At 46.5% G+C, this 19,305-nt stretch overlaps 1 protein-coding gene across 5 annotated transcripts in view; it reads left to right on the forward strand.

The window, feature by feature from the left end:
• Positions 1-19,305, forward strand: part of LOC119011579 (zinc finger protein 521-like) — a 94,981-nt gene that overhangs the window by 61,648 nt on the left and 14,028 nt on the right. For all 5 annotated transcript variants that reach the window (XM_037084826.1, XM_037084825.1, XM_037084821.1 and 2 more), the window contains one exon: positions 13,617-13,748. In XM_037084826.1, coding sequence (XP_036940721.1) covers positions 13,617-13,748 — 132 coding nt within the window. The remainder of the gene's footprint in view (positions 1-13,616; positions 13,749-19,305) is intronic.

Genomic DNA, 19,305 nt, shown 5'->3' on the forward strand with positions numbered 1-19,305 from the left:
CTCGGCAGCCTCCGAGCAGCTTGACTTTACCATATGTGGAACTTTTTTATGCTCCACCTGGTTTCCCCAGGGGACCTGTGCCGCTGGGACGCCGGAGGCAGGTGAATTGCTCTTAATGCAAGGCACTGAATCACTGGGCCAACAACATGAGGGAAGTGCCTAGGGAGAGGAAATGGATCTGCAGAAAGACTGGCGCGGACTGGCGCGACCTTGGAGCTAGTGCCCGCTGCGGAGCAGAAAAACGAGGCCGCGTGACGTGTCGCTGTGCCTCCACCAGCCACACACCTCCACTTTAATAATATCCACGCCTGTATTTCTTACGTAACATTATGTATCATTTCACTAAGTGCTTTTTTAAAATGGAACTTAATCCATTTGTGAAGTGAATGCCTCTCTCAGCTTCCATTTAGAGCCGTTGCCTCTCCCATTTCCCTTTTAGCTGTTTCATTCGAAGCTGTTTCATATAAAAATCTATTGATGCAGATCTCACAGTGTTGGTTTAGTAAATGCAGTATGACTGTGCTCTGCTACACAGTCACAATCTAATCTTAGCAAACACTAATTTACTCAGTAATATCAGCTGTTGCAGCTCCGGTTGCTGATAGATTTTTGCTGTGTACTTAGTTTGAGAGTCCAGACCTTCAGGACAGGTAGGTCAGATGAGGGAGATTTTGCCGGACAGTGGGGGTGTGGTCACTCTCCTGCCTGCACCTGTCTCACCGAGTCTGTGGCACAAAGCCAGAGGTCAGGGGTCACCACAGGGGGCTGTCAAGGTCAAAGGTTTATCACTCTCCGAGGGGTCCTGGAGCCATCACTCAGACCCTACAGCACACACGATCTGCCCAGTTGAGTTTTTTTTTTTTTTTTTTTTCTTCCCCCACTTTTTCTAATCCTTCCAAATGGCTCGGGCAAAACTCCTGACAGCAGCAAGAGAAACAAACTGTGGGGTGTGGAGCTCTAAGCCATCAGCTGGAGATTTCACTTTGAAAAGATTCCCTTTTACTCACTGCCCTTTCCACCAATCAGAAGGCACGCCAGAGTCCCGACACCCAGAGCAGCTGCCCTCTGACCCTGCCAGCGGTTGTTGGTTTATTTTGTTTGGGCGTTTTGGAGTGGATGGGGCTGCTTTTGACAGGTCAGGCAGCAGGACTTGGATGAGGTCTTTAGCAAAGACAGCCAGAGAGGGAGAATTTCACAGCTCGAGAAAAGACTCAAGCTACCCCTGGCTGGTGTTGCGGTTCCAGTATTACACTCATATTGCTGGAGAGGTTGTCATATTCATTGAGACATGTGGAAAATGGCCCATTTCAGGGGGAAAAGAGGGGCCATTCATGCAAAGTCAATTCCATCAAGCCGACAGAAATTCCTCGATACCCCTGTTTATGCAGCTGTGCCCTCCGATCAAATTACACCAACCCTCCCGCAACACCCACGCCTCCTCCCACCCCTCCAGCCTGCTGCGAATGTGCCAGGAGCCTCAGATAGGTCTCCCACTCACCGGGGAGAATGGGAGAGGTAAAGAGACATGTGGGGGCACGTAACCCAGAGTTCCACCTATCTGCAGCGGTAATTGGGGCAAAGCCACGGTGCTTCCATGGGTCAGAGGAGGGGCCTGTCATGCGAGGGGCACGCAGGGGCAAGCAAAGGAGGCACGTCCCCAGAGAAGTACTAACCGTCATGCTGTAGCACCAACTCTGACAGACCGCAGGGAATGGACCCGCCGCATTGAGCCTGTCAGCTGTTCCAGCAGCGCAGAGCGATCGTGGAGCCCTCCACTGGGACTGCATTACTGAAGGCTTTTCTTCTCTGCCTCTGTTTTATTTTTTTGGGTGGGGAGGGCAGGGTTTGCGAGTCAGTGTGCGAGAGGGGGTGTTGAGGGGTATAATTGAGAGCACAGAGGGAGCTTCGTCTCTCCATCTTATGATTTGGAGGTGAAGACAAGCGCCCTCGGGGGCCCCCTGTCAGAGCTTTTGGGCGCGCTCAGTGCAGACTTCAATAAAAACACACAAAAAGAATTCCCCCACAAGGGCGCCCGGCTGAATTGCTGACGCCAATGTAAAAGATTCCGTTTTCTGTGAATCATTTAGTACGCGACCCTGAGCTCTCTCTACACAACGTGACAATAACAGGAAACCCCCCTCTGTCCTCCTAATCGTGAAAAAAAAAAAAAAAAAGAAAATTGCAAAAAAAAAATGCCGAATACCGAATTACTTTTTTTTTCTTTCACACGTACAATTTCACACATCGATCACCCTCTGCCACTCCTCCATTTTCCTCTTCCCCTCCCACCTCTCGCTCCTCTTTTCTTTTCTCCTCTCACTGTATTCCTGTCATGACAAATGTCAAACACAGTCCGTTAGGAGGCTGTTTTTTCTTTCTGGTAACCAAGAGCTTGCCAAGTCGAATGTGCGCTGGGACAAGACTGCTGCGGAAGCATCACATTGGAGCATCAGCATCAGATATTTCTGTGAAAGTAACAGAAATGTTTGAAGGTGTTGTCACAAGCTCACAGGTTCCTGCTGTTTGTGTGCACCAGAGGGAAATGGCGCCTTCTCACCCCTTTTGTCTCCACCCTCCCTATTGTTGTTTTTAAACTTATTTCTCTGTTTAGTTGTTATCACTTTTATTGTAGTTAAGAATCTCAGCATGGCTGTTTTTTTTTTTTTTGTGGGTTTTGACAGAGGGGGTCGGCGTGTTGTAGTCAGAGTTAAAATTAGAGGAGTTGCTTTTCTGTGTGACTTGGAGACATGTCATCTTCTGGAGGCGGCGGGGAGTCTGTCAGTCACAGCCATGGTGTGTTTTAATCATCTCTGTCCCACTTGGAGAGGCGCTGACGGTTAGAGTGAGGGTTCCCTCCCCTGGACAATACCAGTATGCTAGAATCTCATACACTCTGATGTCAGACGTAGCAACCAGTTAAGAAATATGAGACGTTTCTTCCTCAAGTTAATCCTGCAAATTCAATGGGGGAATCAAGCGATGTCTGGTGAATTTGAAGACATATCACAAGTGCGTTTGAAGGTTTTTGTGATCTTTCAAAAGATGTGACAGCTGGAAGGAGATTGGCAACAAAATAGCAGGAGTTTGTCACTATAATAAAAGAGTGGAGCTGATAGAATAATCAAAACCCAAGACATCTTAGAAGCTTAATGAGCGAGGGCTCCCCCCAAGCGAGCAATAATAATAGTGTTTTGTAATTCTATAGCCCTTTTAATAATACTCTGAGGGATTTTAAATAGACATTTCTTTGTAAAGCAAAGTAGGTTAGACTGCAAATTATATTTTCTATAACATAGTGGAGATGATGGGAAGTGTGTCTCTTACTGTACACCGCTCAGAGAGCACATGCGCCCCAAAAGCTGTAAAGCTGTGCGGCCCCGATTCCTTTAACCCGGTGCGGATTGGCCCATCCTGCTCGCTCGCCTTTAACCCCAGCCCCCCATCTGTGCACGCTCCCTGCAGACCCTTCCAGAGAAACGGCCTCTCGTTTCTGAGAGCATCCTCTGACAATCTTAATGGACAAGTAGTCTCTCTACGAGGCCAGGAGAGCTCTCGCCGAAAAAGACCACTCTGGGCAAGACTGGGATAAGCGCTGTTTTCCTCTCATCTCAGGGCCCACCTAACGTTTCGCATTTATGGGCGAGGGATTAAACGGAGTCGTCAGACAACAGAGGACAGGGAGGCGAGGGGAGGAGATTCTTTTGATGCTGCACAAAAGCTGTAGAACTGATGAATTTGGCCATGTAATGTGTGAGAGCATCTGATATTAGGATATATGTGAAAGTAAAAAGTTGTGATATGTGACTCTTAATCATAACATCCTCTCTAATTGCGGCCGGAGCGGGGAGATTAGCATTTTAGGGATGTTCATCAGAATGACGCACACGACTTAAATTGAGCTTTAAACAGAAGTACTTAGAAAAATATTCCTACAAGCCCCCAAGCAATTAGTCCAGCTGCCTGCCTTTGTCCACCTACCCATTGTGTTCTTTGTAAAAACCATTCTCTTATACCTCCACTTACTCCATCCTTGGAGACGCCATTGGAAAATCCAGGGCTCGGAGTTGAACCCACAGTTGGTTTAAGTGTAATGAAATGTATGTCATGTCTCTGGCTCGCTCCCTCTGGCTTCCCCTCACCCCTGGCCCCCTGAAAGCACTGCCTTTGACAGGAAGGCCTCTGTGGCTTCTTCTGCAGTGATCTTTAGCCCCTTCAGGTCCCATCGACTATTTCAGGACGTCCCCGCGTTTCGAAGGGTGGACTCAACCGTTCACGCGTGCTTTCAGAGCGTCGAGTGAGGGGAGGAAAATAGACAGATAGATGGAGTGGAAGCCTTCGCGCAAACCAAACCAGCCCTCTGGGAAATCCTGCCCTCAACAAAAAGAAAACAGATAGCCTCTTATTAATGTTTTTACGGTATGCTTATTGAAAAACACCCAGCTGGCGGGGCTTATTACACCGTACATGCAGAGGATCCAGCTTTGTGCTCTTTTAGTTTGCAGTTTTAGGTTTCGTATTCTGTCATATCACATAATAACTATGGCAACAGAAGTCAGGTGCATTTCTTTTTTCTTTTTTTTTCTTTTTTCTTGCAGAAGGACCCAAGCTGAGCGGTTTCAGATGAAGCGCATTTAAATTTGAACATATATTGACTCAGTTCCTGGCATCTGTTTATTTATCGCGCATTCAATCTTTATGCAGATGAGGGCGAACAGATCATGCATGGAACACTTTACCTTGCATCCGTATGTGTGTATGTTTATGAGGCTGTGTATGCGATTTACCTTGACAAGCGCGTATGCGTGTTTGTCCCCCCCCCCCCATCTGTGCGTGGAAAAGTGTGTCCGTGCATGGATATTGCGGCTTGCGGGGAGAGTGTGCATGTCCACTATATTAGACAGAGCGTGTGAGGGGTGCCTCAGCATGTGTGTGCCGCTGTCTGTTCGGAGCTCTCGGCGCCAGCAGGGAGCGCCATTCCAATTTACCCATCAGCCGCGGAGGTAGGGGGTAAAAGCGCGGGGCATCGCTGTCGGAGATTTCACATTCGAGGGACGAGATTACCAGTCAGGGGACCCCTGTGTGGAGGTGATGAGGGAGGGAGACTGCAGGGGCACAGTGTGGGGGAGTCGGGACTGTTGGGGGAAGAGGGGAAAGCGTCGAGAGGAGGGAGGGCAGCACGACTCAGCGCCACCCTGGAATCCGTGGGCTCTCTGTTTTCTGGGGAGCGTAGCTGCCAAGCTGCACATCTGTTTGACACCAGGCGCTGTGGTATGGCAGTCAGGGGCTGTCTGTCCTGATTCACATCTCCTCGCTCGCTAGTTTGTTGGAAGGATCTGGACAAGCGCGTGTTATGAGGAGAGGGAAGAGGATGCAGGATTATTTGTCCATTTGTTGCTTTTTTTTTTCATTCTACCTACTGTAAACCACAGGCACAGGGAAGATTTGTGCATCTTAAATCATCGCATTGTAAAAGAATAGTTACCTGAGAGCAGTCTCCTGTCGGCCCTGCTCACTGAGCCTGTGTTTGAGTGTCGGCCAAGTCAGCTACGGCTGCTCCAGAGGCCCTGAAGCCTGTTGGGGAGACGGGACATTCCAAACAGCATAACTCATTCTTTACACCCTTTCTGCTGCCATTAGTTAATTATATGCAGGTGTTTTCCTCTCTCAGTTTTTTTTTTTTTTAACTGTAGATCTAATAAAAATGTAACCATAAGTGCATAAAGCCAGATAGACGGAGGAAAAAGGAAGGGGGAAACAGTGTGGAGGAAGTGGCTGAATGTGCTGTGTGAAGCAAATTATTGCCCCCATGTAGATTCATCAGTTCTCCCCGCTGGATTAAGGAAGGGCCTTTCTAATGAAGTTCGCCCCGTCAAAATGAAGGGACTAATTCTGATTTAGCTGAGGTAATGAACTTCCCCTCTCCTAGTGAGAGCAGCACCATGGGGCGAGGAGAGAGGGGTGGTTGTGCAAAGGGGGGAGTGAGGGGAGGGGAGGCGGGGGCAAAGGAGAGTGGCAGCAAGAGAGAGAGAGAGAGAGAGAGAGGAGGCAGGACGAAGACGAGACAGGAGAGAGACACATGGAGAGAGGACAGAGAGAGAGGAAGCTAGGTGGAGAATGGGAAAAAAATTATGCAAAACGCCTGTCTCGTATTTGCTGAGATGTATTAAATTTCCAGTGCGGGTGCCTGTGTTATATAAAATTATGCTAATGTCTCGTGGCCCGCTGCGAATGGCGGCTTGCTGGTCCTGAGCATGCGTGGCTGGCCGCTACATGGAGCGCACTCAGTGGGACTCAGCTTTTCTATTAAGGAAAACCTCTAGACACCTGATGATGAATTCTCTCTCACCAAATGTTCCCCCTTTTTTGTGTCGAAAATATGAGCGCTTTTCTAAATGACTTTGGAGAGCCCGGCGTGGCACTCGGCGGCCTGCGTCGAGCAGGGGGGGAAGGGGGTATGAGGGGGTGGGGGTGGGGGTCCCTCTGCAGCAGGCTAAGGGAGTCAATTAAGGCAAGCACTGATAATTATAAGCCGGCAGAACGCAGGGGCTGGCTAATTGTACAGTGTTCCATGCCGTGAGCTCAGCCAAGGGGCCTCTCCGCAACGCTCTCTTCCCCTGCTCCTTTGTGTGGACCACAGACCCCATAGAGCCACATACCTCAGCCTGACAATGCCACAGTGAGGCGAGCGAGAAAAAAAAAGCCAGGCATGTGCCCGTAATTAACTTTTTACATTCAGGCCACTCACTCTTTTGAGAGCTGAAAGAGATTCCAGTTAGATTCACACCTCATTTCTTCTCTCCTCTTTGCGAGCCACAAAGTTTTTTTGTTTGTTTTTTTTGTGACTGTTTCTTTGCTTGTTTTGTAATTTTTGCACACTTTCAATGAGCGCAAGAGTCTTGGAAAGTCAGGGCGTAGTCACTTGACCTTTATTTCCTTCCAAGAAGAAAAAGCCCAGCAGTTTAGAATAGGCATGTATAGAGTAAATTAGAGCATTTCAGTGCAGAATGGTGTTTGTGTGGCTGCAGGGGGTCCAGCGCTCCCATGCAATCCATCTCAGCAGCCTGCACTGTTTGTCCCCAATGGACCTCCATACCTGCCTGCAGCTGCAGCGCCTACACATCATTCGTTAACAAGTATTCGGCTCTTGCCTTTGTTGTAGTGGATTTCTGCCTTCTCTCTCTCCTTTTTTTTTTCATATTTTCCTCCGCCTCTTTGACCTACACACTGTTCGTTTGACCGAGTTTCAGCCATCGTGGGTTTCGGCTGTAAGAATAGCAGGTAATGTGGTCGAGGCCAAACTCAAAATGGAAGACGATCCTTCAAAGTGAAGAGCAGCGCCAAATCTTGCTGCAACATCAGCTTTGACTAGTTTTACTTGAGCAGGCTGCAGGGAGATACATGGAATTCAGTGCAGCACAAATATACGAATACATCCGGTATACACATAATATACGAAATTAAGTCTCTAGTCTTTTTACCCGGAAAAAAAAAATCTTATTTTCTTACTCTTCTACATCACGATCTGAGTGATTTACTTACTTTACTAGAAAAAATTATTGAAAAAAATATATGCTTGTGGAATGGTTAAATGTCAAGATATTATTTATAAACTCTACAGGCTTTTTCACAGGCTTATGGATGTGAAAGAAGCACAATTTCTCCTATAATTTCCTCTTTGGTGTTGTGTCGCTGTTTGCTATGTTGCCACAGCACAACTGAGGGATAAAGGCTTATAAACGCCCTATGTAAGCCGTGCATGGAGCACAGCAGGTTCTTCATGAATACCAAGCTCCGTTAAGGAAGTCGCACATGCCTTCATTTTACGCAAACCTATCATTTACACACCCAGCCTCAGGTCTTCTTGTGTAAAAGAAGAATAATAGTAATAGTGCAACATAAAACTGAGCCTTTTGTCTCCTACATCTCTAATATTAATGCTTCACCGACGAGGCTTCGTCTTCTTTATTTTCCGCCGCAGAGTAAAAAGTCTGAGTATCGCTAAACACATGCACAGGGGCTCTTGGCAAATAACTCAAGTGGAAATGTCTGCTCAGTGCGTTTATTTTAGGCAGAAGAAGTGTCCTTATGTTTTCGTCCCCCATGTTTTGTGAACTCCAAAAGGTGTTCTAGTCGGCTAAACCCTTTGTAACATCCGCTCAAGCGTTACGCATGTTTATCTCGACACAAAAACCTGTCAGTTCGCTGCCTCTACCTCTGGCCCGGTAGCCAGGGGAGCTGTGAGGCGGTTAATGTAGGCGCTGAGTGGCTGATCCTAGCATGAGCCTAGCCCTGCTCTGATTAGCACCTCCAACGGGCTGCCATGCATCAGAGCTGACATTCTCCCAGAGACGTGTTCCTCCGGATTCCGTCGCTCTCACTGTGCGCGGGCGTCGCCGATGCTGACATGTCACAGCCAAGAATCTCGCCTCAGCCCTCCTTCTCCCTCTGGAGGTGGGAAAACAGCATCAGGCAGGCACCGAACCCGGGACCCTGACGTGAGGACACGGAACCTTTTACATGCCCACTTCCCCACAGGCAAAACTGGAGTAGAGCGTCTCCTTTTCATGCCGCGGTAGTTTTTCCAATCTCTTTGATTTTATTAGCTAGCACTCGACCACATTTCCATCACTGTTCATGTAATACATTAACTCGTTGATAGAATGGGGTGAATTTTCAAGGTGCCATGATTAAATCTAGTCCTTTAATTTTTTCACATTTTGCACTTGATTCGTTCTGTCCTTCTCGCACTGCGGAGACAGGAAATAGATATTAGTAATGTTCCCCCCGGGCGCCGGTTCTCCAATCAGCTCCGGTCCAGGGGGAGTCCATCCCTTTGCGCTCCCACCTACCACCTTCCTACCCCCATCATCAGCAGCGTTCTCCAGGCCTTAATGGGCCTGGTAGTAGTTCTGAAATGAGTTTGTTCCTTATGAGCAGTGCTTCCACCTCAAGAGAGCACACCACACGGAGGTGGAGTCAATTTGTATTCACCCATAATTCCCTGGGCCTTAATCACTCTGATTTTCCCCCCATTATCTGTTAATGGATAGTTCCCGCGGAGAGAAGAGAGAAGTAAACCCACCTACTGTTTACAGGCCTGAAGCTGTCTACTCTGCTACCATCCACAATCCCGCAGTGGGTTGTATATACAGCAGCAAGTCCACTGAAAAACCAAATCCTCTCGGTTTATTAACATACAGATCCAACATCGGGCTGCAGCAGATGGTAGAATGGAAAGCGAACTCCCTCTAAAGGTGAAATTCCTCATAAACAAGATCGCTCCGAGCAGGTATGTCTGCCTTTATGGCAATGTTTGGGCAGTTTAGAAAACTTGCTATTACGCCGGCATGTTAGTTCGACTGGACGCGCTTTGGTTGCTGTGTTAGTCCTTTTTCCGTGGAGTTTTTTCAAAAACAACCCATTCCAGCCCACTAAATATTCTCAATTTGTTCCCCCACTTGTTTACTCATTACTTTCAGCAAAGAAGTGCCTTGATTGATGTCCTTAATATCATTTGTTAGAGTGTGCTGCTTTGGCGACACAAGCAGCATGGGTCCCTCTCAGAGTGAGCTTCAGAGAACCATTTCACTGAACCCCGAGAGAGGAGTGTAAATCTAAGTATCAGATTTTTTTATTTTTTTATTTTTTTCTCTTCCGAAGCCAAATGCTAAAAGTGATCCTGAATTCCCCTCCAATTCGAGCGGCTCCTCGGCTGAATTGTTTAAATAGAGTAAGGGGCAGCAGCAGCAGCGGCGGCGGTGGTGGGGGAAGTGGTGTGTTGGAACGGAATAAGCTGAGGGAGAGTTTTTAATTAAGCAATGCCCTGCGTTATACTTAACTACACACTATTATCAGAAAGTTGGACTGTCTTAGTTACTTTAGTTGCAGTCTGTCGGCTGATTGGCACTCAGCGAACGAAGACGTCCATCAAATTCACCGCCTTCAACTTACAGAATTCAATATGCCGCAGCTGGGTTACATAAAGAGTTCACTAAACTACGTGAGCCAGACCTGCGAGCCCCAGTGTCCCAAACAACCTTCAACAGCACGTGAACTTCAGCCCGGATAAAAAATTTTTTTTTAAAAAGTAAACAGCGCCGCGAAATAAAGACCATTCTTTTTGAGAGTTGTTCCTCCTCTCTCCCTCTCTCCCCCTCCTGTCCTCCACATGGGAGAGATATTAGGCGTTTGTGTTTTAAGGAGCTGTGAAATACATAAACCATGAGCCACAGGAACGCAAGGCCCTGTGGATATGCAGATGGGCTTACTTTGCTGGTGTCAGGGATGCTTTAGAGGGAGCAGTCGCAGGAGCAGCTCTCATCTAAAGGATTTTCTTAGGAGTGCAGAGGGACAGGGTGGTGGCAGCGGAGAACACTCGGGAGACTCGGAAACAGAGAGTCGGAGGAGGGCGAGGGAGAGAGGGAGAGAGGAGGGGGAGAGGGAGAGGGCTGACAGTCCCCCGTGGCCCTGTAACTATATCCAGAGTCTGCTCGGCGCGCAGAGAGGGGTGGGGGCTCACGCAGGGCCGTGCTGATTGGGCAGCCCAGGAGAAGGGCCGGGGGAGCGACAGGAAGTGACCTCAGCCCAATGAGGCAGCTATAGGGGCGAGCGAGCTGACTTCCTCCCTTGGCTCTCACTAAGAAACAGGCTGCCAGCTTGATTCAACCCCTGTTACACTGCTGAATACAAACCCAGCCCTGCTCATACTGCTTTACAGGGGATAACAGAGCACAATTTACTCATTATGAATCCCTGTTTCTCCCTCAACCACTTTTCTCTCTCTTTCTTTCTGTTTCCCAGCACTCTTTCAGTTCAGGGTTGTACATAAACACATGAAGAATGTAGTTGAACTTTATATGTGAATACATATCACTTAATGTATAGTCATCTTGAACAAATTAAAAATGTTTCCATCATCAATGAATCCTATTAAAGGTCCAGCGTGCGGGATTTTAGAGGGATTTAGGGGCAGAGATGGACTGTGATGTTCATGCCGTGAGTGTATCGTCACCCAAAACCAAGAATCGTTGTGTTCCTGCCACCTTACAATGAGCCTTTTATAGCCACAGAGGGTTCTCTTCAAGGGGAGTTCAACATTTCCTACAGTATCCGTGAACAGAGGGTGAGGCGAGGGGTGTTCAGTTGGTTGAATTATACTTACTAACAAATGTTGCGTGTCTTGGCGTAACTCATCGGCTCCCTCGTTGTCCACAAATACACGTGTAAATCTCAAATACATACCGTAGTTGGAATTTACAAGTGTATTAATCTATTTTAATGTAGTCAAAAGTAGCAGTTTTCATGAACTACTGAATCCTTATTAAAAGAAATATATATATGAATATACATAAATATATATATATATATACATGAAAACAAAGCACATGGGTCAGTGTGGGGAAGATAGAAAGAAACATTCTGAGAAAGACCAACACACTGTCATTTTATGTATATTTAAGGCAGTCGGTAAAAACATAGAACAACACGAACCTTATTCTTCAAATTTGAAGCATACTGTATTAACATCCCTTCACCATTTTTCCCTTGGTGCACCTGCTCACAGACATAAACACACACACGCACGCACACAAGGTCAGTCGGGCAGGTGCAGAGTTATATGCATAATGAAGCAGGCCAGGTCTCCGAAGGGACGGCGTTGTGCACTAGGGTCAAACGAGGGCTGCGCATATGGCATCAGAACAGATCTGTGAACCCTGCAGCAGGCTTGACCTTAGTGTACACCCTCACACAGACAAAGCAAACTGAATGGTGATCAAAGAGGGCACTGATCCTCTTGCACGGCTGCGTGGATGCCCTCGTGCCACCCTCCTCCCCCTGTTCTTTTGCTGATGCCTGCTGCTACACTTAGATGCACATGTAGGCTACACAATATCTCATCTGTCAGATGCACATTTGCAGAACACACCATCGACTTGTTCTCTTTTAGAATGAGCTACCTTGATCGGCCTTTATCCTCTACCAGACAGTCATGTGGGAACTTTTGGGTTTGATTTAACGCCGTAGACACCACCTTTTGTATTCGATATGCTTATATTACTGAGAGAAGATAGTAAAAGAACGTGAGGTCCTGTGTTACTGTAAAGGGTTCAATATGCACAATCCTATTTTTTCTTTTGGCACAGCGGGAGATGTTTCCATTCCCCCCTCTTCCTGGAAATATCAGGGGTCAGTGGGTTGCAGTTGTCAGAGTAAGTCAGGATCAATCTATGGGTGCAGAAATACTACCTCTGTTTTACACCTTAGATGAAGAGGCAAGTTTACGCGTTTTGTGTTATCATACGGAATTTATCAGTCACAGCTTTTAGCACAACTTTTAAACAGAAAAATAGAAAACTGATGTTGAGCAGCGAACATATACAAAACATACAAACCTAACCTGACACAAAAAGTCAGTTTCAGGTGAGTTTGTAGCGATGGATAGATGATTAAAAAAACAAATAAAAGAAGGGAAGTTTGCTGAATTTCCAGCCCAGGAGGTGCCTCATCCGTTGCAGGTTACTATGTTAATGCACATCACCGGTTTCCAGCTGACAAATTCAGCCAGATTTGCCTAAAGCGCCTTCGATTAACCCTCCACTCGGATCCTCCAGGGCTCGAGCCGGGCACAGCTGGCTAGGTGGATTGCGTATTTGTGCTTCTGGTACCCAGGGCCTATGTAGTGGGCACTGGGCCGTAGAGACCTGGGGATAAACCCTAGATGAGTCCCCGGTGTATACACCCCCCCACCCACCCACCCCCACATACACACACACGCACACACACACTTTTGCATTTGCTGGCCTAATGTCAGGTTTGGCAGGAGTTTGATAGAGCACTAGTCTGGCCCCCGTGGCAGAGTGTATAGGCCTTTTATTGACGCACTGGAGATGGGCAGTTCTCTGGAAGTCTGAGTCAGCAGATCGTTGTGCTGCAAACGACAAGTGTGCAGGTTCGCAGCCTGAACGACATTTATTTAAGCCATCAGTGGCCTCGGCTGAGGTGTGTTTAGATGGACGTGGAGGGAATTCTAATGCCAAGCAGATAAACTGGGAATCTGTCATGCTCCGTGTTCAAATTGTTGACATGTGAGCACATTGTAAAATGAGACTCGACAGTGATCAGATGGTTTGGTGACATTAAAATGAGGGGTTTTTGAAACTATTTTTATGAATGATTTTTTTTTTTTTTTTGTCCCTCTGCACTTGATTTATTTTGATTCACCTTCTGCCCTACTTTCATCTTGATTTCTTTGGAATCCGCTTTTGATTTGCAGACGCTGACAAAAAAAGAAAATGATTTTGTCGATGTATGTGAGTTAATAAAAAAAAGATGACGCTCACCATGCTCAAAGTGCGAGGCCTCGTCTGAGCAATTAGGACCCCGGCTGGCCATCTAATTTCTGCCTGATGGGAGCAGATCACACGTTATATTTCTTCCTGTCTGAATCATGAAAATCACAGAAGGGACTCTTTTGCCACAAATTTGTTTAATTCAAATTTCATGTGAAAGTTAAAAAGAGAGAAAGAAAAGAAAACGAGGCCTCTTGACATTCACGCTCTGCTTATTTTCCTTCTTACGATTTTCCTGTGTTGTTTTTTGTTGTTTCTTCTCTGCAGAGGAAGGACTGAACCATGAATGCAAGCTCTGTAGTCAGTCATTCGACTCGCCGGCGAAGCTTCAATGCCACCTGATCGAGCACAGCTTTGAGGGCATGGGAGGAACCTTCAAGTGTCCGGTCTGCTTTACAGGTGCGTACAGCGCATGTGTTTGTAGCGCATGAGAGCATTTGTGCATCGTGCGTTAGCAACCAAATGGACCTGATGACAAGATACAAAAATGAAAGAGTTATTTTTATGTGCATCTTAACTTTTCAAAGACCTCCACCTTCAATATGCAAAGCTTTGCATTTCCGTGCACTTTTTTTTTTTTTTGCCTTACGTGAAAAAAGCCAAATGGGTTCTAAATGAGTTGGGAAAGGTCAAGCAAGCAGCTCGGCTAAAGCTGAGAGCAGTTTGCTGCATGTGGCTTTTTTATTTAGTCAAATTGCCTCCAAATCAAGGCTAGAGGAGTGTCACGAGGTGATGGGGGGGGGGGGGCGAGAAAGAGAGCAGGGGGGAAGACAGTGTGAGCTGAGAGGAGATGGGGGGATGGAGGAGTGGGGAAAGAAAAGGAGATGTGCTAATTGTGGATGGCAGTGGTGCTGATAGCTGTAATGATCTCATCTGTCTCTGTGCGTGGAGGTGGAAGGACCGGACTCCTCCTGAGAGGATAGCGCCCTCCTTCAGTGTCAACAGGGTTAACTATCTCTATAATGAAATCTGCAAAGTCGTTAACTTCAGCTCTTCACTCTTTCTCCCTTCTCAGCTCTTTACTCTTCCTCGCCATTTTTTGGGTCCTCAGCTCATTTCCGTCTTTGTGCGCTTCCTGCACCCCCCCCTCCCCTTTGTCCATCCGCCCGCCCCCAAAAAACCTCATTTGTGTCTCCTCCAGTTATTACACCAATTAACATCATTAGCTCGCATTTTAGAAATTTTTGCTCGAAGAGCCGCACTTTTTTTTTAACCTCTTCATTCACCTCGCTGCTCAGCTCCCTATTCATTTTTCCTCATCTCTCCTTTCCCTCCACTCCCCTCCCTCCACTCCGCTCTACTTCTCTCGTTGCTGTTTTGGCCTTATCTCTCCTTTAGCAGAAGCCTATTGATATATCCCCACCCCGAATCCCCCTCCACCCCTCACAGGGGTCTGGGCATTTAATATACAGAGCATGCCTCCTTCATCTGAGCCTTCATTTTCCACCGCCGGCTTTGACAGACAGGTCCCCCCTCTCCCTCCGCGTCCATATCGATCACGGCGCATGAGAGAGAAGGATGCTGGGAGGGGAGGAGGGAGGAGGGGGAGACAGAGTACACCCTCAGGACAGTGGTCGCAGTGCAGACAGACAGATGGGCGAAGGGCTACGGCGGTGGGGAAGGCAGGCTGTGGAGAGTGCGGATGGACTGAAAGGCCTCCCTCTGTTGGGGATGGAGGGGACAGGCAGACTGGAGTCAGAGCACTCAGAGGGAAAGGAGGAAGTGAGAGTTTGGCTGACAGCTGTCCTTGAATATATTTCTTCAAGTCGAGGCCAGCAAACAGTAAAGAAAAGACAATTCTTGTACACCCTGACATGAACTAGCTGTACATTATTAGGTGGTGTTAGCAGGCTTAATGTGATGGATCTCGTTGTTACCTTTAGATAAGATATGAAATGCACTGGAAGAATTAGGAATGAAGAAAGTTAAAATACTCGATTACTCCCTTAATGAAAAATTTAACTCCCACCTGTGTCCTTACAATAATCTTTATGTACAACTTTATTTGGGAAGGCCATTTGATTTTCAAGTAAAATGTAAGGAGACTTTTTTTTTTATGATTTTTGTCAAAATGATACAAATGAGTCTGAAAAATACTGATACAAGATTTTGTTTGTTATCCCACACAGTTTGAGAGGAAAGAATGACTGATTTAAAGTTTTTCACTTGTAGCACTTTGCTCAGGGATGATGAGTAATTACTGAACTAGAATGGCTCTCAGTAGAGCGTATACCTCCATCAAGGACCAACAGTTTCCTTTAATTCAATCAAGCCCAACTAAATATCAAACTCTGTAGCCCGGTGTCACCCCAAATCTTGAATTATTCTAACTGCTTAACCATAATTTAGACTCACCACATCTAGGATCAGCATCAAATTGTACTCACTCACAGATACCACCCACCTAAAGACTTCTCTTTATTGATCCTTTTGGGATGACTCCCGCAAGGAAATACGTTTGATGTTTACATGTGATGTTTTTTCATCAAGATCTGTCCCTTTGTCTGGATCCGCACCAAAAGTAAATGGGGTCTGTTCTGGGCAGAGATCCAACCTTCATCCAAGTTTCGTGGAAATCCATTCAGCAGTTTTTGTGCAATCCTGGTCACTAACCAACAAACAAATGTACATGAGTAAAAAAACATAACCCAAGAGGGCCAGTGACATAATGTCTGTCTTTTATTCAAAATGATCTTGAAACTGTAATTCTTCCTTGACATCAACCGCAGAGGCTACAGTATGTAAACTTCATGTATGTGACCTTTAAAAAGTAACTGTCAAAACAAATTATCCACGTATAAACATAATTCAAAGGAAGTTTGAAGTATTTAAATGAATTTAAGTGTAACATCTATGAATAAATCATTGTTCAGAATTACTCCCCATATGCACAATATAATATATATCTTACTTGATTGTGATGTATTAACATATACACAGTGGGGTTTTTTTTCATAATTTGCTCAAACTGGAGCTAATATCAACCATTTTATATACGGTTAGGCTGTTCAATCTATACCGATGCATCATATTCCAATTTTGTATGTTTTTAATCTGATAATTAACAGCAAAAAAAAGGAGTTGTTATCGCTTGGAAATGTAGCTGAGTAGAACTACAAACTTATGAAGTACTGTATTTCAAGACTGCACATGGGAAGATTCTCAGGTGACATTTCGTAGTAGCCGGTTTTGTTTTATAGTGCGGTTGAGACGCTGTTGATGAATCACTCTGTGCACTATCGCGGAAAACTTTATTTACAGATTAAAATGATCCCTATTAGAGAAATAATGAGTCTGAACATAAAAGCCAAACTTTGATCAAACTAGGTGGCGTCAGTAATGGTGGCCGGGTCACTGAGTTCACTCGATTAACAAGGTTACTCTTTGTTTGAAAGATCATCCCCACTCGATGCCCGTGTTCTGGTTTGATCCACCCCCGCATGACCTGAAACTCGGTGGGAGGGCGGGGAGTGATTGTCATTCTTTGACACACCTGATTATGCTCAATCCACATCGAAGGGAGCGAGGAGAGGACCAATCATGCCACAAAACAGACCGCCGGAAAGTGTACGGCGGGGGGGGGTGAAAGAGAGTCGTAGACGCGAGACGAGGGGAGACAAAATAGAGGAGAAAAGGAGACAAAACTTGGAGGAAGCCGAGAAGGTTGCAACTGGCAAGTTTGGATGTGAGATGAAAGGGGGGGAAAGAGAAGGAGGAAAAGAGAGCTGTGTAGGGGAGGGAGGGTAAATGGAGAGAGGTCCATAAGCCCCTGGATGATGAGAGAGAGGCTGACTCTCCCAGGACAGATTTGACAGGTTTCAGAAGTGGGGGAGCCTGCAGCTAGAAGTGTCTGCCTGCACCCTTAGGAGCAGCAGCGAGGGCTGGTGTGGAAATTGTGATTGGGAATATGTGCTTAAGACAAACAAAACAGAAGAAAGTGTGCCTGATGAAAGTCGTACGTGTGTGTGTGTGTGTGTGTGTGCATGTGTGTATGCTTTTTTTCGTCAACTTATGTCACAGCAGGAAGTGCAAACTTGAAAAACTACAGGATGCTCCGCTTTCAAATCCGCGACAGTCTGACAAATACAGTAGTTTAATTGGCTTTTTTGTTTAGCTGCTGCCCGCGTTTCTGCTGGCGTGTCGTTAGAATTATCCCGGCTACCCCCCCACCACCACCACCAAAAAAAAACAAAAAAACACAGGGCTAAGCTTTAACTCAAAATTACCAGTTATCAGCTTGCAGCTCCGAATCAACTTGTGTGTGTTGCCTCAGACCACTTGGATCAGCCTCTGCATTGTGAACTCTTGGATTAAGCAGAAACGAACACATGTAGGCTAGACGAATAAATAAATGAAAAGGGAGAAAGGGGGGAGAGAGCAAAAAAAAAGAAAAAAAAAGGATAAACTTTTTTTTCCCTCCCCTGCACAAACAGCTTAGTATTGGTGCAGTGCAGCCTGCAGAGAGCACCACCCTGCCAAAATAAAGATGAGCTGGGGCCTGTAGTAAAGGAGACGTCTGCCATGGGCGGCCCCTGAGATCTAATCAGAGGGCTTAATATCCCCCACAGCGAGGAGACCTTGGCCCCTCAGCCCCCTCAGCCCTGACACCCCTGACGCCCAACCCGGCTCAGCGCTCTGTTCGGCTCCGCTCTGCTCTGGCTCCACGGCCAACAAACTCCACAAAGTTCTCTCTCTCTCTCTCTCTCTCTCTCTCTCTCTCTCTCTCTCACCCTCCCTTATTCTCTCTCTTGCTCTCAGCAGGGAGAGACACAATGGCCAGCCACTGATCCTGTTTGGATGTGGCTTTGGATTATTTCTTCCTCGTTTCTCTATGTCCTCATTTTAACCCTCTTGGAAGACATTGCCGCTGTCTCTCCTCTGAACGGGCCGGTGCCATGGCATGTCTCGCATGTGGCTCCCGCTGCCAAATAGCGATACTCTCCGTCCCCCCTCGCTTTCCCCCTTTTAATACAAGTTGCATGCTAATTTGAGGAACGATGATGAAGACAAAGAGAGTTCTTTATTTTAAAACGCCCGCGTTTCCCAATCATCTTTAGCAGTCATAAATATGGCCCGGGCATTTTAAAATGTCTAGCTGCTGTACATAAATTAGCTGAAAAGTTGTTGGGCTTCCATTTAAGTCTTCAGGTCCATTCATTATTTACTGTCCTTACAGGAGACCTGCCCATTAGCGCATTTTAGGCTCTCTCACACTCGCATGCTTGTGTATGAATGAATGAACGCGCAGCTATAAATGCATCTCACTGATTAAACGTGTCTCTGACTGGAGCCGGACCAGATACACATGTAAACAGCCAGAAACAGCTACCATGACATCTCAGTAGTGTTGTGCCCTATTGTACAGTATTTGAAGGCCCCCCAAGTCTCAAATCCATTTTTATTTTTGCTGTATTGACTTTTTCCTCCTCTCGCCAAAGACATAATGAAGGCTTCCTGCAGCTGCTGTGACCTGCTTCTGTACAGTATATGCAGACAAAACACAGCAAAAGAGAAAAGCTATTGTTTATCAGCGCTTTTTCTCCCCTTAGCCGAGCATGTATCCCCCACAAAGAAAATTGTCATCTTTCTCGCAGCACAACAGAGGCACAAGTGCGCGTGATTGCCGAGGCCTTAACCTTGAGGGTAAACGTTTTGTAACCGACTGTAAAAAAAAAACGAGGCCATCTATCTGGGATTGTGTCCGTCGTCATGTTGCCGCGGTCGTTAGTTTCAGAAATGGACCATGGAGCGGTTGTTTGTTCATTAGCGGAGGTTTGTTCATTTCCTGGTTAACACGCCGCCATGTTCCAGAGACAGCTGTCACCCAGGCATTAGCAGTCTGCAGGCATCCACCCCACCAGTGAGTCTGCTTTGAATCTAAACTTTTATTTCCCAGGTCAGGAGTGTGACATTCAATGAAGCCGAGTTCGTCTCGAGTGTGCGCGGCTCAATAATT

This window comes from Acanthopagrus latus, chromosome 21 (genome assembly GCF_904848185.1).
Source record: "Acanthopagrus latus isolate v.2019 chromosome 21, fAcaLat1.1, whole genome shotgun sequence".
In the NCBI taxonomy this organism is placed as follows: Eukaryota; Metazoa; Chordata; class Actinopteri; order Spariformes; family Sparidae; genus Acanthopagrus; species Acanthopagrus latus.